Raw genomic sequence first — 26,047 nt, 5'->3', positions numbered from 1 at the left:
GGAACAGCAAAAGCCAATACACGCCATGTCAAATGAACATGTTATTGGTGTAGCAAGGCCAATAAGCAGGGAGGAGTGGAAAATAATTAGTCAGGTGGTGGCTGTGCTTAGCCACTTCCGAGATGTAACAGAAAAATTGAGCCTAGAGAATGCAAGTCTGGCTCAAGTAATCCCTCTCTACATCTATCTTATCACTAAGATGGATGGCTTTCTAAACAAAAGCGAGCCCTTGCCTGGCGGCATAGTTCAAGATGTAGCTGCAATTATAAAGAGACTGAGGGGACAATTGAATAGAAGGATGAACGAGCTCATAGAGGCATGCCCTGAGCTAATGCTTGCCTCTATGTGCGATCCACGCATTAAAGGAAAAATGGCAATAATTCAGAGTTCCCTTACCACCTATAGGGATCTATTAATTCAGAGGGTTTTTGACAGTCACCGAAAATTGTTTAGGCCGGCAGAGGGTGAAGAGGAAGAAGATCAGGAGGAGCCTGATAGTGACATTGTGCCACCATCACCTACTGTTATTAGTACAACCACTGCTGAGCATTCCACTAGAAGACCTGACGTTTGGAGTTTGGCATTACATACTTTAGTTGGACCCACAAAAATGCCCACCATGAAAAGAAGCATTGTGTCAGATCATGTTAAATTATACTTGTCTGAACCCCATTTGGCCTCCACTATAGATCCATTAGAGTATTGGGATGAGAAAAGGGGTATTTGGCCTGCTCTTTCTGTGGTGGCACAAGAGCTACTTTCTTGCCCCCCGACCTCTGTGCAAAGTGAGCGTGTATTTTCTATCACAGGAAATATTCTGTGCCCACAGAGGTCCCAGCTGGCCCCACAGCTGATGGAGCAGATGGCATTTCTGAAAGTCAATCTTCCAAAGCTGGGCTACCCAGAACTAAGCTTTACAACAGAATAATTCTAATTATACTACTTCTTAAGTTCTTATGTTTATCAAATCGATAAAGATATTGTTAATAATTTACCTGTTCCAAGTATAGATGGCGATGCCAAAAAATAAATACAACAAAACCAAATATAGTGCATGTCATGATATACTGTATGTACCAAAAGTAATGTTACATGAATACAATATACGATAAAGTATCAATCACAATGTAGATACAGCAAGCATGAGAAGCTGTGATCAGCCACAGTCTATATAATTCAAAGATTTATTTTTTGTTGGGTGGGCAACATTGATTACCTCAACATTTTATTTACTATTTTTTTTTATAATTTCCTGACCCCAGGCCCCCCCCCAAATAATTCAGAGGTTGTAAACATGAAAAAAGAGTTTATACTGTAAGGGTGATCCTAGCTTGTTAGGCTCTCAATCTCTAACTTTGAGATTTTAGCTTTTGAAATACAAATATTTAATAATGTGGTTGCAAGCCCACTTTAAATAAAATACAAAAATAAAATACGTGCAAGACAAAGGCAAATACCTGCATACTATATCATAATGAGCTAGTATGCATAGCATACTAGCTCATTATGTAATACCACTGATCGGCGAAAACCTCGCTGCGGTGGCCGACACAACGGCTGGCGACATGTAATCCCGCTGTTAAACGTGCAGGTTTAGCGTCTCTGGGCAATCACAGCGCAAAACCCGGAAGTAACTCCGGGCCTACATGCTGCTGCCCGATGATGTGTCGGCCACTGCAGCGGGGGCTTTGATCGCAGGTGAGTATTACATAATCAGCTTCTATGCTATGCACGCAGGTCTGCCAGTCCTGGCATGACCACCTTAAGAAAATGCACGATCGTTCTAAATTATCCCCTAAACCATGAATGGAGGTATTTCAAGCACCTACATACAGGTAAGCATTAATATAGTCTTCCAGGTAGCTAAAAGTACTATATATTTATTCATTTCTGTTGATATATCTATTTTGAATCCTGACATGCACTATGTTTGTTTTTGTTGATTTTATTATTTCCCATCACATCTTACAACTTGCAAACGTTTGAATTGAAGTAGATCTATGCATAAGGGTAATAATAATAATAATAATAATAATAATAATAATAATTAATAAATAATAATAGTTTTTGTTTACATTCACAAATCCAATATCTACTACCACCGTTTGCAAGAATGTTATCAACCCAAGCTGGGGTTAGTTTGTTTATTTTTCATTCGTTTTTGGAGTAATGTTTTGACTCCTTGGCTCTGAAATTAAGCCACAAAAAAAAAAAGCTACCATTCCATAAAGAAACCTACTCCACAATTCCACGGCTCGCAATACTCCCACAAACACTGGGGCTCTCCTCCTACTGTGCTCTTGCTGCAGTGCAGACTGCTGCCACCTGCCCTCAAAGAAGAAATATTACAGTTCACGTTTGGAAGACATCTCACCACACTATGGATTTAATCCTGGTTAAGTATGTTGCCTGTGGCACCCTTAAACACGTGAGTGGCTTATCAATTTTCCCCTACTCACCTTCCATCATTCCATTAATTATTTCTTCTAATTTATATCCCTCTCTCTTTTTTTGCAGTTGCAATTTACTGACGTCATGTCTCACATGCATGCCTAACATTGGACCTGGATGTGGATGAGGAGGAAGCAAATAGAAAAACACATGAGGTTTTTTCAGCACTTCATAGTAAGTATTAAGACTAAGAGTAAACCCCACTTAGGATGTTATAATGATATACTTGTATGACTTTTTTTTTTAAATAAATCACATTTATTTGTCATTGTGTGTGAGTGAGTATGGGGTTAGTCTGTGTGTTTAAGGGTCAATGTGAGTATGTCTGTGTTTTTCTGTGATTAAGTGTCTGGGTCAGTCTGGCTTTGTTTACAAGGCACTTCATTTATTGGCCAGTGTGTCTGTCAGTTAAAGTGTGTGTCGTCTTTATGGGTCAGTGTGTGTCACTGTGTATATGTATATTTTAAGTGGGTGTGAGTAAGTATATTGGTGTGTGTCATGGAATGCATAATGTGCAAAAATGTTATTTTGATGTATATATGGAATACAGTTGTGTTACTTATTTTAGGTTTTTTGACATCGAAATAATTTCTTCTATGCCATTGTCAGTGTATCACCTCCACACTTCCCAGAGCTACAAATCTAAACTCATGCTTTATCTTGGCCCTGGTATTTTGATTCCATTCTGACCACCAGGGATCTGAATGCTGCTCAGCTCCATGCAAGGTAAGAACAGGGAGACTGGGAACTGTATTATCTTTTGGAATAGTGATTAAAATTCCATTGCAGCGAAAGCAGATATTTTCTCATTAGTTTACCGATCGGCAGGGATGGACTGGCCATTGGGACTACAGGGAGTTTCCCGGTGGACCGATGGCTCAGTGGGCCGGCTTCAGTGACAGCAGACCGCCGCCCCCCTCAGCTCCTCTGTCTCTCCCTACCCACAGCGCTCACCTGGGGGGGAACAAAGAAGCAGAGGGAGGACCAGAGGAGCAAGGGGGGACGACAGAGGAGCATGGGGGAGGGGACGGACAGCTGATTTAACAGCTATGGCCTGGGAGTTTCTCACTTCTGCCTAATCTTGTCCCATAAGGGGGGGGGCACCAAACTGATTCTTTGCCCCGGGTGAAATAATGTCTAGCTTCCCCAGTGGTACTGCCTAATAAAGTAGAACGGCTAGGGGCTAGTGAAGGGGGAGAGGGGGCTTGGGTGGCCGGGGGGGGGGGGGGTTGCGGGAGTTGTCCTGTCAAAGTGGGCCAGTCTGGATGAAGTCCAGGGCCAAATTTTTGTCCCAGTCCATCCCTGCCGATCGGGTACATTCTCTGCCTAACTCAGCTCTGCTGCATACCATTTGAAGATACAAAATTGCAAAATGCCTCCACGTGTCTTTACAAGATGTGATAGTGGGATACATGTTTTTCCCTAATGTCTACTTATATTGTCCTCCGCTACCTCCCTAGCCCCTCGGTCTATAATTTTTCACCCTGGCTATCTTATTCCAGTATCCACACTCCCACTGCTGTTAGTATCCCCCCCCCCCTGCTTCCTGTGTTGTTTTACTGTCCAGTGTCCACTAACAGTGGGGAAACATTAAAATATAAATGAATAGTTTAAGGTAGACTGTGTGGGCCAGATTCACATAGAAGAGCGGCGGCGTAACGTATCATAGATACGTTACACCGCCGCAATTTTTCATCGCAAGTACTTGCACTTGCGATGCAAACCTACGCCGGCGGCCTCCGGCGCAAGGCGGGACAATTTAAATGGGCGTGTGCCATTTAAATTAGGCGCGCTCCCGCGCCGGACCTACCGCGCATGCTCCGTTTCCGAACTCCCGTCGTGCATTGCGCGCCGTGACGTAATTTTTTCGAACGGCGACGCGCGTAGCGTAATTCCGTATTACTGGACGGCTTACGCAAACGACGTTATTTTTAAAATTTCAACTCGGGAACGACGGCCATACTTTTAGACAGCAATACGCTTGCTGACTAAAGTTAGGGCACCAAAAAAAAAAGACTAACTTTGCGACGTGAAACTGTGGGAATGGAGTTGGGTGTATAGGATTTTACTGTGTTTTTTATTTTTGTTTTTTTATTTTTTGTGGTTGAACTGGATGGACTTGTGTCTTTTTTCAACCTGACTAACTATGTAACTATGTAACTATGTAACGCGAAAAACCGCCGTCGATCGCCGTAACTCCTAATTTGCATACCCGGCGCTGGTTTACGACGCAAACTCCCCCCCAGCGGCGGCCGCGGTATTGCATCTTAAGATCCGACAGTGTAAAACAATTACAGCTGTCGGATCTTATGGCTATCTATAGCATAGATAGAACAACAGATACAACGGCGAATCAGCAGATACGCCGTCGTATCTACTCTGTGAATCTGGCCCTTAGAGTTTGAAGTTCGGAATAAAATACTATTGTGTGTGGGAAATGAATACATAATAATTTAGCAGATAATGTGATGATGTATATAAATAAATAATAATAATAATAATAATATTAGACCAAAAATAGTTTTATATTCACAAAAAAAAAAATATTTTCATAGAAATTACAAACACACATGCTGGGTAGGTGTAACTTGGCAGCATAAGAAAACGTTTCTACCAAAATCAAGGAACAGTAAAAAGATCGATTCTGCATAATAATTTGCGATGAGATGGGCAGAGGAAGGTCTAGCCTTCATTTTTCAAAACGTCTTTGTTGGTTATATGTTCATCGTAGCTCCCAGGCATTGGAGCAATGTGTCTGGAAATATCTTCAAGTAAACAAAATATACTCTGTCCAATGCCTAATTGTGTTGTTGGCTTGCCCGGGCCAAAATTATTTCAAAACTCTCAGTTTGCTGCCTGCTCAACTGATGGGTAAGCCGGGTAAGCCTTTTGACCTTTCGTTGTAGTTTTCGGTTGTCACACCTTAATTCTATAAGCTCCCTCAGAATGATCTCCTGCACAGTTGGGAAAGGCGGTACAGCAGTAGGTGGCATCAGGGCATGGGGTGGCTGAATGAATGAACCTTGTCCTCTGTGCTCCTCCTCTGGGCCGGGGGAGAAATCAGGAGTCTGGGGAATGATAGGGGTAATCTCTGGCTGAATCTCCAGCCTCTCCAAAAGAAGAACAGGAGAGTGCGGGCTGCACTGTACTCTCCTCTCAGGGTGGTATTGCTGATCTGAAATAGATAAGATAGGCAAAGTTTGATGAATGATGAAAGCGTTCATAGTAATGAATTTATTCAGATTAGACTTTTATGTAGTAGTAATATTGAATAATGGAGCAAATGAAAGATTGAGTTGGGGAGGGGGGATAAGTTGTATTAATGATTGAGAGAAAACAAAAAATCAATTTAAACTTATTTAGGTAAATCTACACATTGCATTTATATCCTAAAGTTAAAAAAATTTAAAAGGTTATTTAATAAAATAACCTTTATAGAAGTAAATAAATACAATATAAAAATTGCAGAAACAGAAAATGCCTTAAACAGAAAATCTTTTTTCTTTATTAGATAACATATTTATCAGCATATGACACGCACATTTAACTCCTGAAAAGCTTTCTGTTAAAGACGGAAGAAAGAGTGAAGATAATGTTGAAGATAAAGTTCTTAAAGGGTCCCAGTAGGTTGCAGGTAAAAAGGGCATATGTCTTCTAAATTTATTATCGTAGTATTTTTGATATCCTACTGCAAAAACCTTTGTAGCGCTTTTATACCCACTAAAAGATAAAAAAATACCTGTAAAGCAAAGGCATAATGAGCTAGTATGCACAGCATACTAGCTCATTATGAGCTAATAACCTTGTAAGTAATTTAGTGTGCCGTGCTAGGTTTGCAGGGCGAATATCTTCTAAACCATACAGGTTATAGAGATATTATGTATAGATATTATAGGCTTAACGGTAGTTTAAAAAAAAAGCGCAAAAGAGCTGTTGAACACCTTTCAATAAGGGCTACTAAATTCAAAATCATTAAAAGAACCAAAGGCAGAAAAAAAATTTCAACACGGTGGAGTTCAGCAAAAAATCTTTGTGATAGGAATGAATCTCTGACATCACAGCCACTCTCATTTATTTCCACAGTTTGCGCAGTCCTCCTTGATATATCAATCCCCCTTCAAATCACAGTGTCCCTTTCACAGTCACGTTCTAAAGGTATGAGGTGTCATTTTTGTACGAATTTTTAAATTGAACTTTTAGGTGTATTACATGAAAATGCCTATGTGTAAATAGGGTACATGATGATAATGGAGTTAGTGCTGTGTCCTGTTTCTTCCCAGATCATGCACTTACCCTGAGGAGGAGCAATGGTCCTGCCAGAAGCCGATGCTGGAGGGTCTTGAATGCAGCTTTCTGTTAAAGACGGAAGAAAGAGTGAAGATAATGTTGAAGATAAAGTTCTTAAAGGGTCCCAGTAGGTTGCAGGTAAAAAGGGCATATGTCTTCTAAATTTATTATCGTAGTATTTTTGATATCCTACTGCAAAAACCTTTGTAGCGCTTTTATACCCACTAAAAGATAAAAAAATACCTGTAAAGCAAAGGCATAATGAGCTAGTATGCACAGCATACTAGCTCATTATGAGCTAATAACCTTGTAAGTAATTTAGTGTGCCGTGCTAGGTTTGCAGGGCGAATATCTTCTAAACCATACAGGTTATAGAGATATTATGTATAGATATTATAGGCTTAACGGTAGTTTAAAAAAAAAGCGCAAAAGAGCTGTTGAACACCTTTCAATAAGGGCTACTAAATTCAAAATCATTAAAAGAACCAAAGGCAGAAAAAAAATTTCAACACGGTGGAGTTCAGCAAAAAATCTTTGTGATAGGAATGAATCTCTGACATCACAGCCACTCTCATTTATTTCCACAGTTTGCGCAGTCCTCCTTGATATATCAATCCCCCTTCAAATCACAGTGTCCCTTTCACTTTCACGTTCTAAAGGTATGAGGTGTCATTTTTGTACGAATTTTTAAATTGAACTTTTAGGTGTATTACATGAAAATGCCTATGTGTAAATAGGGTACATGATGATAATGGAGTTAGTGCTGTGTCCTGTTTCTTCCCAGATCATGCACTTACCCTGAGGAGGAGCAATGGTCCTGCCAGAAGCCGATGCTGGAGGGTCTTGAATGCAGCTTTCTGTTAAAGACGGAAGAAAGAGTGAAGAGTCAAGGTAATGTTCATGAAAAAGTCAACAGCTGTATTTACAATTTTTGCCTGAGATATGTCGTATAACTACAATATTTTCTACTATGAAATCAAATATTCAACCAAAAATGGACTGAGGAAATGTAAAATATAATCAGAAGTTGCTGATGTGTTAAAACAGATGTTACATTTCTGGCAATTTTTAAGATTAACAAAATATATGTAAAATATGCTATCAAGTATCTACATATCATTTACTACAACCCCCATATACATAGTACCAGGGCTAAATTAGCTACTAGCCAGGCCTCAAGGGTTACTAGCCAACAGTTAGTTGCCACACCCAACCCTTAGCTTGCCCCACCCCTAATTCAACCCCTAAACACGCCCTCATAAATTATCTCATTAAATGACACAAAATTGTTTTATGCAGAATAAAATATTAAAAAAAAATATTAACACCAACTTTATCCAAAACCACCAATGAAGCCTGCCTGTGCCCACCTATGTAGCCTGTGCCCACCAATGCACCCTGTGCCCACCATGCAGCCTACATGTGCTGCAGGTAAAGAGCGATAAACGCTTTCATTTCAATTGATGTTTTCCCGCTACTAAACAGCCCTGCCCCATGGCCAGGAAACTTTAATTTACAGATCGCCCGTCCTGGGATTGGACAGGATAAAAGTCCCGGAGGAGGGGATGTATGTGGCAGCAAGCGGCGGGGAACACGGCAATGTCAAATCAAAGCTGTTATCGATGTGTTCTCCTCTCTCTTCCCCCCCTGTGATCGATGAGAGAAGGACTCCCTTTCAAACTATGCTGTTGGCGGAGCTCTCACCCCTTTCTCGGCATCCCTCAAAATCTAGTCACAAAATGAAAGCAGGCAAGTTTGAATTTGGAAGGGTGCATACATACTACTACTATACCCACCTTTTGATTTAAAAATCACATTTCTTACATCAGCTTCCTCAGAAGCTGATGTAACCTTCAGAACCTTCAGAACCTGATCAGAACCTTCACATGACAGTTTCCCCTTCACAATTATGTTCTGATCTGAACCCCCTTCACAGTGGTAAATTTCACCCACCTTCACAGCACATGTGAACAGCTGTGTTCTCTGTCCCACCCTGCAACTTGACCCACCTTCACCTAACAGCCCCACGCAGCTCTGCCCCCGTCACAATTCAGCATCCACAGCTCTGACCTTGCTACCTTGCTTGGGCACACAGAACCGTAGACACAATAAATACTATAGTGGGTGGAGCAGAAGTTGCTGAAGTTATCCAGCATAATGTTGTTTGTTAGGGCCGCATAGCAACCAACCAATCACCTGCTGGTTAATTTTAAAAAGTTCTCTTCAGCTGCTCTATTGCTGCCCACTATTTTGCATTGCTATTTTTTCGGCTCACGAGCCTTCTGCTCTCGACTGTGATAGTGAAAGCTGAGTAGCCAGGGAGACAGAAACGGCACCTAATTGTCTCAACTGTGACGGTCTGCATGGCACAGTGACTTGGTCCAAGTAGTAAATAGCAGTTCATTAGATATCCTTTGTGTTGGGTACTCACCACCAGAATGTTGTTGATAGGATGTACTTGGAGTTGGAGCTGATCCTTCCAAGGATGATGTTTCTTGATCTGGAAAACATGAATGTAAAAAAATAAAAATAAAAGTCATACATGTGTAGTCATCATAAACAATAAGATAGCTTTACAAATATATTATAACTGCAATATATATAAATTATAATGATATATTTAATTTTCCTCACCACCAGCTCTATGATTTTGACCCCTGCTGCTGAATCCAGGGACATCCTCTGCCAGAAGGACATCTCTTAGCTCCGCCTCCCACTCTCGCAACTTGATAGGCTTTCCTCGGTTTTGTCCTAGTCGAAGCCTCTGCATCTTCTTTGTAACCGTTGCCCGACAATCATAGAACCTGCAAATGTACATAAACATTACAATTACATTAATAAAAAAACAAATACTTAGATTAATGTTTTTTGAAAACCACATTTCTTTTCACATTGTGATGGTTATATGTATACTGTTCAGCATGTGGCTGTGACAAATAAATTTTTTGGTTACGTTGAACTGTTACTTTTTTGTTATTGACTACAAAACTGTGTATTTTTTACACAAGAGTGAAAGAATATTTTAATATTAATTACCTGTGTCTGACGCCATTGGTGGGCCTGTGAAACTTGGAGACCGCATTCACGGAGTCCCGGACTCGTTCCCAGGCTGCTGACTTCTCAGATGCTGGCACGGATTGGCAGAAGAGTGTCACTTTTTCTTTTGATACTGCAGCAACCAATGCAGCATTCTCCTCTTTGGTATATATGGGTCCCCTTGATTTCTGTCTCTTGGTTCGCTTGTTCTGCTGCACATCTGAGTCCGCACTATCTGACATAGGAGGGGCCACATGTCTCCTTTCTTTGCCATGCTCCCGCTCCACTACACCTCCACATTCCCTTCCATGCCTCGGCTTCACTCCACACCAATCCTCCCCTCCCCGCCTCCTCTCCCCTCCATGCCTTTCCTCCACTACCCTCCTCTCCTCCCTTTCACGCCTCTTCTCTCCTCCACGCCTTTCCTCCACTACCCTCCTCTCCTCCCTTTCACGCCTCCTCTCTCCTCCACGCCTTTCCTCCACTACGCTCCTCTCCTCCACTCCACTACTCTCCTCCACGCCACTCCTCTCTTCCCCTCCATGCCTCCTCTTCTCTCCATGCCTCCTCTTCTCTCCATGCCTCCTCTTCCCTCCATGCCTACTCTCCCCTCCATGCCTCTCCTCGACTCTACTCCTCTCCTCTCCTCCACACCTGTCCTCCACTCCACTCCTCTCTTCCCCTCCACGCCTCCTCTTCCCTCCATGCCTCTTCTCCCCTCCATGCCTCTCCTCCACCACACTCATCTCATCTGCTCCACACCTCTCCTCCACTTCACTCTCAGTCACACCAACAAGTCTCACATCAACACACTGACTAACACCAACATTCTCACTCTCAGTCTCAACACTCACATGTCCATTCTCACTCCTATACATGATTTTAATTGCCCAAAAGATAGCAAACCAGTGAAACCACCACACAAAAACAAGTCGAAATTCGACAAGCCCACCTCTGCCCTGCTCTCTGTTCCTCCCTCGCCAAACCACGCACTCATACACCGTCTCAAAATGGAGTCCAGGGGCGGAGGCTATAAGCCGCGCATCGAAAACGAAAGTAAAGTATGACATTTTCGAATGGTTAAGATTTGCTGCGATGTACTTACGAAAGTACGAATGATTTACAACACACATTAGCAGCGTTAGCGGAGCAATTCTGACACATTGCGTAAAATAACGAATTAAGGCCCGATTACAAATTTACTCAAACAATCTTACGAAAGTAATAATCAGTCAGTATCAGTAAGACCGTCAAGTAGTCTATCGCAGCCAAGTTAGATTTACAAAATTACAATGAGTAGTGTGTTGAATCAACGTAAAATGTATTTTAACTGAATTACGAATGCACTAAGATCTACTAAAGCACGTTTTTACAATCGAATGAAACAAGACACGAAAATACGAATGATGATAAAACAACGAAGATCTATTTCCTACGAAAATACGAATGCGGCACGATGGTAAATATAATGTAAATACGAATCTAAAAAAACGAAAAATATACCAACGTAAAAACGAATAAACAAATAAATTCATTCAAAAAATACGAACGAAGCAGAATACAAAACATAACGAAAATACGAATCTCGATTCAACGAAAAATAAACTAACAAAAAAAAACGGAAACGGAAAAAAGAGTGTTACGAAAATACTAAAGAGTACGAATACGATAACTAACGTCTTACGAAATTACGACTCGTTACGAATCACGATAAACGAACAGAAACGAAACAGAAATAAACGAAAATTTTTGCTGTGCACATGTCTAGAAAACAGCACACACGCAGTAAGAGCGACTGCGTTCAGGTGCTATGTAACAAAATAGTCGCAGTGACACCGACTGCGTTCAGGTGTTAGTAAACTGCACAGTGCACACACGCAGTAAGAGCGCTGCGTTCAGGTACTATGTAACAAAATAGTCGCAGTGACACCGACTACGTTCAGGTGTTAGTAAACTGCACACACGCAGAAAGAGCGACTGCATTCAGGTGCTATGTAACAAAAAAGTCGCAGTGACACCAACTACGTTCAGGTGTTAGTAAACTGCACACACGCAGTAAGAGCGACTGCGTTCAGGTGCTATGTAACAAAATAGTCGCAGTGACACCGACTGCGTTCAGGTGTTTGTAAACTGCACACACGCAGTAAGAGCGACTGCATTCAGGTGCTATGTAACAAAATAGTCGCAGTGACACCGACTACATTCAGGTGTTAGTAAACTGCACACGCGCAGTAAGAGCGACTGCGTTCAGGTGCTATGTAACAAAATAGTCGCAGTGACACCGACTGCGTTCAGGTGTTAGTAAACTGCACAGTGCACACACGCAGTAAGAGCGAATGCGTTCAGATGCTATGTAAAAAATAGTCGCAGTGACACCGACTACGTTCAGGTTTTAGTAAACTGCACACGCGCAGTAAGAGCGACTGCGTTCAGGTGCTATGTAACAAAACAGACACAGTCACACCAACTGCGTTCAGGTGTTAGTAAACTGCACACACGCAGTAAGAGCGACTGCGTTCAGGTGCTATGTAACAAAATAGTCGCAGTCACACCGACTGCGTTCAGGTGTTAGTAAACTGCACACACGCAGTAAGAGCGACTGCGTTCAGGTGCTATGTAACAAAATAGTCGCAGTGACACCGACTGCGTTCAGGTGTTTGTAAACTGCACACACGCAGTAAGAGCGACTGCATTCAGGTGCTATGTAACAAAATAGTCGCAGTGACACAAACTACGTTCAGGTGTTAGTAAACTGCACACACGCAGTAAGAGCGACTGCGTTCAGGTGCTATGTAACAAAATAGTCGCAGTGACACCGAATACGTTCAGGTGTTAGTAAACTGCACACATGCAGTAAGAGCGACTGCATTCAGGTGCTATGTAACAAAATAGTCGCAGTGACACCGACTACATTCAGGTGTTAGTAAACTGCACACGCGCAGTAAGAGCGACTGCGTTCAGGTGCTATGTAACAAAATAGTCGCAGTGACACCGACTGCGTTCAGGTGTTAGTAAACTGCACAGTGCACACACGCAGTAAGAGTGAATGCGTTCAGATGCTATGTAAAAAATAGTCGCAGTGACACCGACTACGTTCAGGTTTTAGTAAACTGCACACACGCAGTAAGAGCGACTGCGTTCAGGTGCTATGTAACAAAACAGACGCAGTCACACCAACTGCGTTCAGGTTTTAGTAAACTGCACACACGCAGTAAGAGCGACTGCGTTCAGGTGCTATGTAACAAAACAGATGCAGTCACACCAACTGCGTTCAGGTGTTAGTAAACTGCACACACGCAGTAAGAGCGACTGCGTTCAGGTGCTATGTAACAAAATAGTCGCAGTCACACCGACTGCGTTCAGGTGTTAGTAAACTGCACACACGCAGTAAGAGCGACTGCGTTCAGGTGCTATGTAACAAAATAGTTGCAGTGACACCGACTGCGTTCAGGTGTTTGTAAACTGCACACACGCAGTAAGAGCGACTGCATTCAGGTGCTATGTAACAAAATAGTCGCAGTGACACAAACTACGTTCAGGTGTTAGTAAACTGCACACACGCAGTAAGAGCGACTGCGTTCAGGTGCTATGTAACAAAATAGTCGCAGTCACACCGACTGCGTTCAGGTGTTAGTAAACTGCACACACGCAGTAGGAGCGACTGCGTTCAGGTGCTATATAACAAAATAGTCGCAGTCACACCGACTGCGTTCAGGTGTTAGTAAACTGCACACACGCAGTAAGAGCGACTGCGTTCAAGTGCTATGTAACAAAATAGTCGCAGTCACACCGACTGCGTTCAGGTGTTAGTAAACTGCACACACGCAGTAAGAGCGACTGTGTTCAGGTGCTATGTAACAAAATATTCGCAGTCACACCGACTGCGTTCAGGTGTTAGTAAACTGCACACACGCAGTAAGAGCGACTGCGTTCAGGTGCTATGTAACAAAATAGTCGCAGTGACACCGACTACATTCAGGTGTTAGTAAACTGCACACGCGCAGTAAGAGCGACTGCGTTCAGGTGCTATGTAACAAAATAGTCGCAGTGACACCGACTGCGTTCAGGTGTTAGTAAACTGCACAGTGCACACACGCAGTAAGAGCGACTGCGTTCAGGTGCTATGTAACAAAATAGTCCCAGTGACACCGACTACGTTCAGGTGTTAGTAAACTGCACACACGCAGTAAGAGCGTTTGCATTCAGATGCTATGTAAAAAATAGTCGCAGTGACACCGACTACGTTCAGGTTTTAGTAAACTGCACACACGCAGTAAGAGCGACTGCGTTCAGGTGCTATGTAACAAAATAGTCGCAGTCACGCCAACTGCGTTCAGGTGTTAGTAAACTGCACACACGCAGTAAGAGCGACTGCGTTCAGGTGCTATGTAACAAAACAGACGCAGTCACACCAACTGCGTTCAGGTGTTAGTAAACTGCACCCACGCAGTAAGAGCGACTGCGTTCAGGTGCTATGTAACAAAATAGTCGCAGTCACACCGACTGCGTTCAGGTGTTAGTAAACTGCACACACGCAGTAAGAGCGACTGCGTTCAGGTGCTATGTAACAAAATAGTCGCAGTGACACCGACTGCGTTCAGGTGTTTGTAAACTGCACACACGCAGTAAGAGCGACTGCATTCAGGTGCTATGTAACAAAATAGTCGCAGTGACACAAACTACGTTCAGGTGTTAGTAAACTGCACACACGCAGTAAGAGCGACTGCGTTCAGGTGCTATGTAACAAAATAGTCGCAGTGACACCGACTACGTTCAGGTGTTAGTAAACTGCACACACGCAGTAAGAGCGACTGCGTTCAGGTGCTATGTAACAAAATAGTCGCAGTGACACCGACTACATTCAGGTGTTAGTAAACTGCACACGCGCAGTAAGAGCGACTGCGTTCAGGTGCTATATAACAAAATAGTCGCAGTGACACTGACTGCGTTCAGGTGTTAGTAAACTGCACAGTGCACACACGCAGTAAGAGCGAATGCGTTCAGATGCTATGTAAAAAAATTGACGCAGTGACACCGACTACGTTTAGGTTTTAGTAAACTGCACACACGCAGTAAGAGCGACTGCGTTCAGGTGCTATGTAACAAAACAGACGCAGTCACACCAACTGCGTTCAGGTGTTAGTAAACTGCACACACGCAGTAAGAGTGACTGCGTTCAGGTGCTATGTAACAAAATAGTCGCAGTCACACCGACTGCGTTCAGGTGTTAGTAAACTGCACACACGCAGTAAGAGTGACTGCGTTCAGGTGCTATGTAACAAAACAGTCGCAGTCACACCGACTGCGTTCAGGTGTTAGTAAACTGCACACACGCAGTAGGAGCGACTGCGTTCAGGTGCTATATAACAAAATAGTCGCAGTCACACCGACTGCGTTCAGGTGTTAGTAAACTGCACACACGCAGTAAGAGCGACTGCGTTCAAGTGCTATGTAACAAAATAGTCGCAGTCACACCGACTGTGTTCAGGTGTTAGTAAACTGCACACACGCAGTAAGAGCGACTGTGTTCAGGTGTTATGTAACAAAATAGTCGCAGTGACACCGACTGCGTTCAGGTGTTATTAAACTGCACACACGCAGTAAGAGCGACTGCGTTCAGGTGCTATGTAACAAAACAGTCGCAGTCACACCGACTGCGTTCAGGTGTTAGTAAACTGCACACACGCAGTAGGAGCGACTGCGTTCAGGTGCTATGTAACAAAATAGTCGCAGTCACACCGACTGCGTTCAGGTGTTAGTAAACTGCACACACGCAGTAAGAGCGACTGCGTTCAAGTGCTATGTAACAAAATAGTTGCAGTCACACCGACTGCGTTCAGGTGTTAGTAAACTGCACACACGCAGTAAGAGCGACTGTGTTCAGGTGCTATGTAACAAAATAGTCGCAGTCACACCGACTGCGTTCAGGTGTTAGTAAACTGCACACACGCAGTAAGAGCGACTGCGTTCAGGTGCTATGTAACAAAATAGTCGCAGTGACACCGACTACATTCAGGTGTTAGTAAACTGCACACGCGCAGTAAGAGCGACTGCGTTCAGGTGCTATGTAACAAAATAGTCGCAGTGACACCGACTGCGTTCAGGTGTTAGTAAACTGCACAGTGCACACACGCAGTAAGAGCGACTGCGTTCAGGTGCTATGTAACAAAATAGTCCCAGTGACACCGACTACGTTCAGGTGTTAGTAAACTGCACACACGCAGTAAGAGCGTTTGCGTTCAGATGCTATGTAAAAAATAGTCGCAGTGACACCGACTACGTTCAGGTTTTAGTAAACTGCACACACGCAGTAAGAGCGACTGCGTTCAGGTGCTATGTAACAAAATAGTCGCAGTCACGCCAACTGCGTTCAGGTGTTAGTAAACTGCACACACGCAGTAAGAGCGACTGCGTTCAGGTGCTATGTAACAAAACAGACGCAGTCACACCAACTGCGTTCAGGTGTTAGTAAACTGCACACACACAGTAAGAGCGACTGCGTTCAGGTGCTATGTAACAAAATAGTCGCAGTCACACCGACTGCGTTCAGGTGTTAGTAAACTGCACACACGCAGTAAGAGCGACTGCGTTCAGGTGCTATGTAACAAAATAGTCGCAGTGACACAGACTGCGTTCAGGTGTTTGTAAACTGCACACAAGCAGTAAGAGCGACTGCATTCAGGTGCTATGTAACAAAATAGTCGCAGTGACACAAACTACGTTCAGGTGTTAGTAAACTGCACACACGCAGTAAGAGCGACTGCGTTCAGGTGCTATGTAACAAAATAGTCGCAGTGACACCGACTACGTTCAGGTGTTAGTAAACTGCACACACGCAGTAAGAGCGACTGCGTTCAGGTGCTATGTAACAAAATAGTCGCAGTGACACCGACTACATTCAGGTGTTAGTAAACTGCACACGCGCAGTAAGAGCGACTGCGTTCAGGTGCTATGTAACAAAATAGTCGCAGTGACACCGACTGCGTTCAGGTGTTAGTAAACTGCACAGTGCACACACGCAGTAAGAGCGAATGCGTTCAGATGCTATGTAAAAAATAGTCGCAGTGACACCGACTACGTTCAGGTTTTAGTAAACTGCACACGCGCAGTAAGAGCGACTGCGTTCAGGTGCTATGTAACAAAACAGACACAGTCACACCAACTGCGTTCAGGTGTTAGTAAACTGCACACACGCAGTAAGAGCGACTGCGTTCAGGTGCTATGTAACAAAATAGTCGCAGTCACACCGACTGCGTTCAGGTGTTAGTAAACTGCACACACGCAGTAAGAGCGACTGCGTTCAGGTGCTATGTAACAAAATAGTCGCAGTGACACCGACTGCGTTCAGGTGTTTGTAAACTGCACACACGCAGTAAGAGCGACTGCATTCAGGTGCTATGTAACAAAATAGTCGCAGTGACACAAACTACGTTCAGGTGTTAGTAAACTGCACACACGCAGTAAGAGCGACTGCGTTCAGGTGCTATGTAACAAAATAGTCGCAGTGACACCGAATACGTTCAGGTGTTAGTAAACTGCACACATGCAGTAAGAGCGACTGCATTCAGGTGCTATGTAACAAAATAGTCGCAGTGACACCGACTACATTCAGGTGTTAGTAAACTGCACACGCGCAGTAAGAGCGACTGCGTTCAGGTGCTATGTAACAAAATAGTCGCAGTGACACCGACTGCGTTCAGGTGTTAGTAAACTGCACAGTGCACACACGCAGTAAGAGTGAATGCGTTCAGATGCTATGTAAAAAATAGTCGCAGTGACACCGACTACGTTCAGGTTTTAGTAAACTGCACACACGCAGTAAGAGCGACTGCGTTCAGGTGCTATGTAACAAAACAGACGCAGTCACACCAACTGCGTTCAGGTTTTAGTAAACTGCACACACGCAGTAAGAGCGACTGCGTTCAGGTGCTATGTAACAAAACAGATGCAGTCACACCAACTGCGTTCAGGTGTTAGTAAACTGCACACACGCAGTAAGAGCGACTGCGTTCAGGTGCTATGTAACAAAATAGTCGCAGTCACACCGACTGCGTTCAGGTGTTAGTAAACTGCACACACGCAGTAAGAGCGACTGCGTTCAGGTGCTATGTAACAAAATAGTTGCAGTGACACCGACTGCGTTCAGGTGTTTGTAAACTGCACACACGCAGTAAGAGCGACTGCATTCAGGTGCTATGTAACAAAATAGTCGCAGTGACACAAACTACGTTCAGGTGTTAGTAAACTGCACACACGCAGTAAGAGCGACTGCGTTCAGGTGCTATGTAACAAAATAGTCGCAGTCACACCGACTGCGTTCAGGTGTTAGTAAACTGCACACACGCAGTAGGAGCGACTGCGTTCAGGTGCTATATAACAAAATAGTCGCAGTCACACCGACTGCGTTCAGGTGTTAGTAAACTGCACACACGCAGTAAGAGCGACTGCGTTCAAGTGCTATGTAACAAAATAGTCGCAGTCACACCGACTGCGTTCAGGTGTTAGTAAACTGCACACACGCAGTAAGAGCGACTGTGTTCAGGTGCTATGTAACAAAATATTCGCAGTCACACCGACTGCGTTCAGGTGTTAGTAAACTGCACACACGCAGTAAGAGCGACTGCGTTCAGGTGCTATGTAACAAAATAGTCGCAGTGACACCGACTACATTCAGGTGTTAGTAAACTGCACACGCGCAGTAAGAGCGACTGCGTTCAGGTGCTATGTAACAAAATAGTCGCAGTGACACCGACTGCGTTCAGGTGTTAGTAAACTGCACAGTGCACACACGCAGTAAGAGCGACTGCGTTCAGGTGCTATGTAACAAAATAGTCGCAGTGACACCGACTGCGTTCAGGTGTTTGTAAACTGCACACACGCAGTAAGAGCGACTGCATTCAGGTGCTATGTAACAAAATAGTCGCAGTGACACAAACTACGTTCAGGTGTTAGTAAACTGCACACACGCAGTAAGAGCGACTGCGTTCAGGTGCTATGTAACAAAATAGTCGCAGTGACACCGACTACGTTCAGGTGTTAGTAAACTGCACACACGCAGTAAGAGCGACTGCGTTCAGGTGCTATGTAACAAAATAGTCGCAGTGACACCGACTACATTCAGGTGTTAGTAAACTGCACACGCGCAGTAAGAGCGACTGCGTTCAGGTGCTATATAACAAAATAGTCGCAGTGACACTGACTGCGTTCAGGTGTTAGTAAACTGCACAGTGCACACACGCAGTAAGAGCGAATGCGTTCAGATGCTATGTAAAAAAATTGACGCAGTGACACCGACTACGTTTAGGTTTTAGTAAACTGCACACACGCAGTAAGAGCGACTGCGTTCAGGTGCTATGTAACAAAACAGACGCAGTCACACCAACTGCGTTCAGGTGTTAGTAAACTGCACACACGCAGTAAGAGTGACTGCGTTCAGGTGCTATGTAACAAAATAGTCGCAGTCACACCGACTGCGTTCAGGTGTTAGTAAACTGCACACACGCAGTAAGAGTGACTGCGTTCAGGTGCTATGTAACAAAACAGTCGCAGTCACACCGACTGCGTTCAGGTGTTAGTAAACTGCACACACGCAGTAGGAGCGACTGCGTTCAGGTGCTATATAACAAAATAGTCGCAGTCACACCGACTGCGTTCAGGTGTTAGTAAACTGCACACACGCAGTAAGAGCGACTGCGTTCAAGTGCTATGTAACAAAATAGTCGCAGTCACACCGACTGTGTTCAGGTGTTAGTAAACTGCACACACGCAGTAAGAGCGACTGTGTTCAGGTGTTATGTAACAAAATAGTCGCAGTGACACCGACTGCGTTCAGGTGTTATTAAACTGCACACACGCAGTAAGAGCGACTGCGTTCAGGTGCTATGTAACAAAACAGTCGCAGTCACACCGACTGCGTTCAGGTGTTAGTAAACTGCACACACGCAGTAGGAGCGACTGCGTTCAGGTGCTATATAACAAAATAGTCGCAGTCACACCGACTGCGTTCAGGTGTTAGTAAACTGCACACACGCAGTAAGAGCGACTGCGTTCAAGTGCTATGTAACAAAATAGTTGCAGTCACACCGACTGCGTTCAGGTGTTAGTAAACTGCACACACGCAGTAAGAGCGACTGTGTTCAGGTGCTATGTAACAAAATAGTCGCAGTCACACCGACTGCGTTCAGGTGTTAGTAAACTGCACACACGCAGTAAGAGCGACTGCGTTCAGGTGCTATGTAACAAAATAGTCGCAGTGACACCGACTACATTCAGGTGTTAGTAAACTGCACACGCGCAGTAAGAGCGACTGCGTTCAGGTGCTATGTAACAAAATAGTCGCAGTGACACCGACTGCGTTCAGGTGTTAGTAAACTGCACAGTGCACACACGCAGTAAGAGCGACTGCGTTCAGGTGCTATGTAACAAAATAGTCCCAGTGACACCGACTACGTTCAGGTGTTAGTAAACTGCACACACGCAGTAAGAGCGTTTGCGTTCAGATGCTATGTAAAAAATAGTCGCAGTGACACCGACTACGTTCAGGTTTTAGTAAACTGCACACACGCAGTAAGAGCGACTGCGTTCAGGTGCTATGTAACAAAATAGTCGCAGTCACGCCAACTGCGTTCAGGTGTTAGTAAACTGCACACACGCAGTAAGAGCGACTGCGTTCAGGTGCTATGTAACAAAACAGACGCAGTCACACCAACTGCGTTCAGGTGTTAGTAAACTGCACACACACAGTAAGAGCGACTGCGTTCAGGTGCTATGTAACAAAATAGTCGCAGTCACACCGACTGCGTTCAGGTGTTAGTAAACTGCACACACGCAGTAAGAGCGACTGCGTTCAGGTGCTATGTAACAAAATAGTCGCAGTGACACAGACTGCGTTCAGGTGTTTGTAAACTGCACACAAGCAGTAAGAGCGACTGCATTCAGGTGCTATGTAACAAAATAGTCGCAGTGACACAAACTACGTTCAGGTGTTAGTAAACTGCACACACGCAGTAAGAGCGACTGCGTTCAGGTGCTATGTAACAAAATAGTCGCAGTGACACCGACTACGTTCAGGTGTTAGTAAACTGCACACACGCAGTAAGAGCGACTGCGTTCAGGTGCTATGTAACAAAATAGTCGCAGTGACACCGACTACATTCAGGTGTTAGTAAACTGCACACGCGCAGTAAGAGCGACTGCGTTCAGGTGCTATGTAACAAAATAGTCGCAGTGACACCAACTGCGTTCAGGTGTTAGTAAACTGCCCAGTGCACACACGCAGTAAGAGCGAATGCGTTCAGATGCTATGTAAAAAATTGACGCAGTGACACCGACTACGTTTAGGTTTTAGTAAACTGCACACACGCAGTAAGAGCGACTGCGTTCAGGTGCTATGTAACAAAACAGACGCAGTCACACCAACTGCGTTCAGGTGTTAGTAAACTGCACACACGCAGTAAGAGTGACTGCGTTCAGGTGCTATGTAACAAAATAGTCGCAGTCACACCGACTGCGTTCAGGTGTTAGTAAACTGCACACACGCAGTAAGAGCGACTGCGTTCAGGTGCTATGTAACAAAACAGTCGCAGTCACACCGACTGCGTTCAGGTGTTAGTAAACTGCACACACGCAGTAGGAGCGACTGCGTTCAGGTGCTATATAACAAAATAGTCGCAGTCACACCGACTGCGTTCAGGTGTTAGTAAACTGCACACACGCAGTAAGAGCGACTGCGTTCAAGTGCTATGTAACGAAATAGTCGCAGTCACACCGACTGCGTTCAGGTGTTAGTAAGCTGCACACACGCAGTAAGAGTGACTGTGTTCAGGTGCTATGTAACAAAATAGTCGCAGTGACACCGACTGCTTTCAGGTGTTATTAAACTGCACACACGCAGTAAGAGCGACTGCGTTCAGGTGCTATGTAACAAAACAGATGCAGTCACAACAACTGCGTTCAGGTGTTAGTAAACTGCACACACGCAGTAAGAGCGACTGCGTTCAAGTGCTATGTAACAAAATAGTCGCAGTCACACCGACTGCGTTCAGGTGTTAGTAAACTGCACACACGCAGTTAGAGCGACTGCGTTCAGGTGCTATGTAACAAAATAGACGCAGTGACACCGACTGCATTCAGGTGTTAGAAAACAGCACACACGCAGTAAGAGCGACTGCGTTCAGGTGCTATGTAACAAAATAGTCGCAGTGACACCGACTGCGTTCAGGTGTTAGTAAACTGCACAGTGCACACACGCAGTAAGAGCGACTGCGTTCAGGTACTATGTAACAAAATAGTCGCAGTGACACCGACTACGTTCAGGTGTTAGTAAACTGCACACACGCAGAAAGAGCGACTGCATTCAGGTGCTATGTAACAAAAAAGTCGCAGTGACACCAACTACGTTCAGGTGTTAGTAAACTGCACACACGCAGTAAGAGCGACTGCGTTCAGGTGCTATGTAACAAAATAGTCGTAAGTCACACTGACTGCGTTAAGGTGTTAGTAAACTGCACACACACAGTAAGAGCGATTGCGTTCAGGTGCTATGTAACAAAACAGACGCAGTCACACCAACTGCGTTCAGGTGTTAGTAAACTGCACACACGCAGTAAGAGCGACTGCATTCAGGTGCTATGTAACAAAACAGGCGCAGGCACACCAACTGCGTTCAGGTGTTAGTAAACTGCACACACGCAGTAAGAGCGACTGCGTTCAGGTGCTATGTAACAAAATAGTCACAGTCATACCAACTGCGTTCAGGTGTTAATAAACTGCACACACTTAGTAAGAGCGACTGCATTCAGATGCTATATAACAAAATAGTAGCAGTCACACCGACTGCGTTCAGGTGTTAGTAAACTGCACACACGCAGTAAGAGCGACTGCGTTCAGGTGCTATGTAACAAAATAGTCGCAGTCACACCGACTGCGTTCAGGTGTTAGTAAACTGCACACACGCAGTAAGAGCGACTGCATTCAGGTGCTATGTAACAAAACAGGCGCAGGCACACCAACTGCGTTCAGGTGTTAGTAAACTGCACACACGCAGTAAGAGCGACTGCGTTCAGGTGCTATGTAACAAAATAGTCACAGTCATACCAACTGCGTTCAGGTGTTAATAAACTGCACACACTTAGTAAGAGCGACTGCGTTCAGATGCTATATAACAAAATAGTAGCAGTCACACCGACTGCGTTCAGGTGTTAGTAAACTGCACACACGCAGTAAGAGCGACTGCGTTCAGGTGCTATGTAACAAAATAGTCGCAGTCACACCGACTGCGTTCAGGTGTTAGTAAACTGCACAGTGCACACACGCAGTAAGAGCGACTGCGTTCAGGTGCTATGTAACAAAATAGACGCAGTGATACCGACTACGTTCAGGTGTTAGTAAACTGCACACACGCAGTAAATGCGACTGCGTTCAGGTGCTATGTAACAAAACAGTCGCAGTCACACCGACTGCGTTCAGGTGTTAGTAAACTGCACACAAGCAGTAAGAGCGACTGCGTTCAGGTGCTATGTAACAAAACAGGCGCAGTCACACCAACTGCGTTCAGGTGTTAGTAAACTGTACACAAGCAGTAAGAGCGACTGCGTTCAGGTGCTATGTAACAAAACAGACGCAGTCACAACAACTACGTTCAGGTGTTAGTAAACTGCACACACGCAGTAAGAGCAACTGCATTCAGGTGCTATGTAACAAAACAGACGCAGTCACAACAACTACGTTCAGGTGTTAGTAAACTGCACACACACAGTAAGAGCGACTGTGTTCAAATGCTATGTAACAGCACACACGCAGTGACACCAACTGCGTTTAGTTGCTATTAAACAGCACACATGCAGTAAGAGCGACTGCGTTTCTCTGCAATTCAATAGCCCACTTGCATTAGCAGCGACTGCGTTTCTGTGCAAATAAATTGCACACGTGCAGTAACAGGTAATGCGTGTATGTGCAATTAACTAGCACACGTTGAATAACACGGAGTACTATGTTTAAGCTAATCCCTAATGCAGGCAATACAACACGTTAGAGCGCTGCATAAAGAACAATCTCCTGCCTGACAGATACTAATAGCAGATCTATGTAACAAAATAGTCGCAGTCACAACGACTACGTTAAGGTGTTAGTAAACTGCACACATGCAGTAAGAGTGACTGCGTTCAGGTGCTATGTAACAAAATAGTCGCAGTGATACCGACTACGTTCAGGTGTTAGTAAACTGCACACACGCAGTAAGAGCGACTGCGTTCAGGTGCTATATAACAAAATAGTCGCAGTCACAACGACTACGTTCAGGTGTTAGTAAACTGCACACACGCAGTAAGAGCGACTGCGTTCAGGTGCTATGTAACAAAATAGTCACAGTGATACCGACTACGTTCAGGTGTTAGTAAACTGCACACATGCAGTAAGAGCGACTGCGTTCAGGTGCTATGTAACAAAATAGTCGCAGTCACACCAACTGCGTTCAGGTGTTAGTAAACTGCACACACGCAGTAAGAGCAACTGCGTTCAGGTGCTATGTAACAAAACAGATGCAGTCACACCAACTGCGTTCAGGTGTTAGTAAACTGCACACACGCAGTAAGAGCGACTGCGTTCAGGTGCTATGTAACAAAATAGTTGCAGTCACACCGACTGCGTTCAGGTGTTAGTAAACTGCACAGTGCACACACGCAGTAAGAGCAACTGCATTCAGGTGCTATGTAACAAAATAGACGCAGTGACACCGACTAATTTCAGGTGTTAATAAACTGCACACACGCAGTAAGAGCGACTGCGTTCAGGTCCTATGTAACAAAACAGACGCAGTCACAACAACTACGTTCAGGTGTTAGTAAACTGCACACACACAGTAAGAGCGACTGCGTTCAGGTGCTATGTAACAGCACACACGCAGTGGCACCAACTGCGTTTAGTTGCTATTAAACAGCACACACGCAGTAAGAGCGACTGCGTTTCTCTGCAATTCAATAGCCCACTTGCATTAGCAGCGACTGCGTTTCTGTGCAAAAAAAATTGCACACGTGCAGTAACAGGTAATGCGTGTATGTGCAATTAACTAGCACACGTTGAGTAACACGGAGTACTATGTTTAAGCTAATCCCTAATGCAGGCAATACAACACGTTAGAGCGCTGCATGAAGAACAATCTCCTGCCTTAAAGATACTAATAGCAGATCTATGTAACAAAATAGTCGCAGTCACAACGACTACGTTCATGTGTTAGTAAACTGCACACATGCAGTAAGAGCGACTGCGTTCAGGTGCTATGTAACAAAATAGTCGCAGTGATACCGACTACGTTCAGGTGTTAGTAAACTGCACACATGCAGTAAGAGCGACTGCGTTCAGGTGCTATGTAACAAAATAGTCGCAGTGATACCGACTACGTTCAGGTGTTAGTAAACTGCACACATGCAGTAAGAGCGACTGCGTTCAGGTGCTATGTAACAAAATAGTCGCAGTGACACAAACTACGTTCAGGTGTTAGTAAACTGCACACACGCAGTAAGAGCGACTGCGTTCAGGTGCTATGTAACAAAATAGTCGCAGTCACACCGACTGCGTTCAGGTGTTAGTAAACTGCACACACGCAGTAGGAGCGACTGCGTTCAGGTGCTATATAACAAAATAGTCGCAGTCACACCGACTGCGTTCAGGTGTTAGTAAACTGCACACACGCAGTAAGAGCGACTGCGTTCAAGTGCTATGTAACAAAATAGTCGCAGTCACACCGACTGCGTTCAGGTGTTAGTAAACTGCACACACGCAGTAAGAGCGACTGTGTTCAGGTGCTATGTAACAAAATATTCGCAGTCACACCGACTGCGTTCAGGTGTTAGTAAACTGCACACACGCAGTAAGAGCGACTGCGTTCAGGTGCTATGTAACAAAATAGTCGCAGTGACACCGACTACATTCAGGTGTTAGTAAACTGCACACGCGCAGTAAGAGCGACTGCGTTCAGGTGCTATGTAACAAAATAGTCGCAGTGACACCGACTGCGTTCAGGTGTTAGTAAACTGCACACATGCAGTAAGAGCGACTGCGTTCAGGTGCTATGTAACAAAATAGTTGCAGTCACACCGACTGCGTTCAGGTGTTAGTAAACTGCACAGTGCACACACGCAGTAAGAGCGACTGCGTTCAGGTGCTATGTAACAAAATAGACGCAGTGACACCGACTAATTTCAGGTGTTAATAAACTGCACACAGGCAGTAAGAGCGACTGCGTTCAGGTCCTATGTAACAAAATAGTCGCAGTCAC

At 44.5% G+C, this 26,047-nt stretch overlaps 1 protein-coding gene and 1 long non-coding RNA gene across 5 annotated transcripts; one reads left to right on the top strand and one right to left on the bottom strand.

Moving 5' to 3' along the window:
• The first annotated feature begins 1,451 nt into the window (after positions 1-1,451).
• Positions 1,452-9,703, top strand: LOC120941788. Of its 4 annotated transcripts, XR_005749601.1 has the most exons (7): positions 1,452-2,428; positions 2,518-2,625; positions 3,020-3,177; positions 5,963-6,085; positions 6,535-6,606; positions 7,523-7,629; positions 9,379-9,703. It is a non-coding gene; the product is annotated as an uncharacterized LOC120941788 (long non-coding RNA). The 4 variants fall into 4 exon arrangements; XR_005749599.1 differs by having other exon boundaries at positions 1,452-2,625; XR_005749602.1 differs by lacking the exon at positions 5,963-6,085 and having other exon boundaries at positions 1,452-2,625.
• Positions 4,958-10,161, bottom strand: LOC120941787. Its single transcript, XM_040355471.1, has 5 exons — positions 9,775-10,161; positions 9,373-9,542; positions 9,170-9,238; positions 7,536-7,595; positions 4,958-5,626 (listed from the first exon to the last, which is right to left on the bottom strand). Exons 1-5 carry the CDS (start codon positions 10,014-10,016, stop codon positions 5,250-5,252), a joined length of 918 nt encoding a protein of 305 aa, XP_040211405.1. The 5' UTR covers positions 10,017-10,161; the 3' UTR covers positions 4,958-5,249.
• Between the last annotated feature and the right edge of the window lie 15,886 nt (positions 10,162-26,047).

This window comes from Rana temporaria, chromosome 5 (genome assembly GCF_905171775.1).
Source record: "Rana temporaria chromosome 5, aRanTem1.1, whole genome shotgun sequence".
Taxonomy (NCBI): domain Eukaryota; kingdom Metazoa; phylum Chordata; class Amphibia; order Anura; family Ranidae; genus Rana; species Rana temporaria.
The sequence above is the reverse complement of the archived record's forward strand: the minus strand, read 5'-3'. Positions and strand labels throughout refer to the sequence as shown.

Bases quoted from the DNA above. Each gene is read 5' to 3' on its own strand.
- LOC120941787 (XM_040355471.1), bottom strand. From the start codon at position 10,016: ATGTCAGATAGTGCGGACTCAGATGTGCAGCAGAACAAGCGAACCAAG. The intron at 9,239-9,372 runs GTGAGGAAAATT...CATGTTTTCCAG, and splicing joins TCAAAATCATAGAGCTGGTG to ATCAAGAAACATCATCCTTG. The intron at 7,596-9,169 runs GTGAGTACCCAA...CGTCTTTAACAG, and splicing joins CTATCAACAACATTCTGGTG to AAAGCTGCATTCAAGACCCT.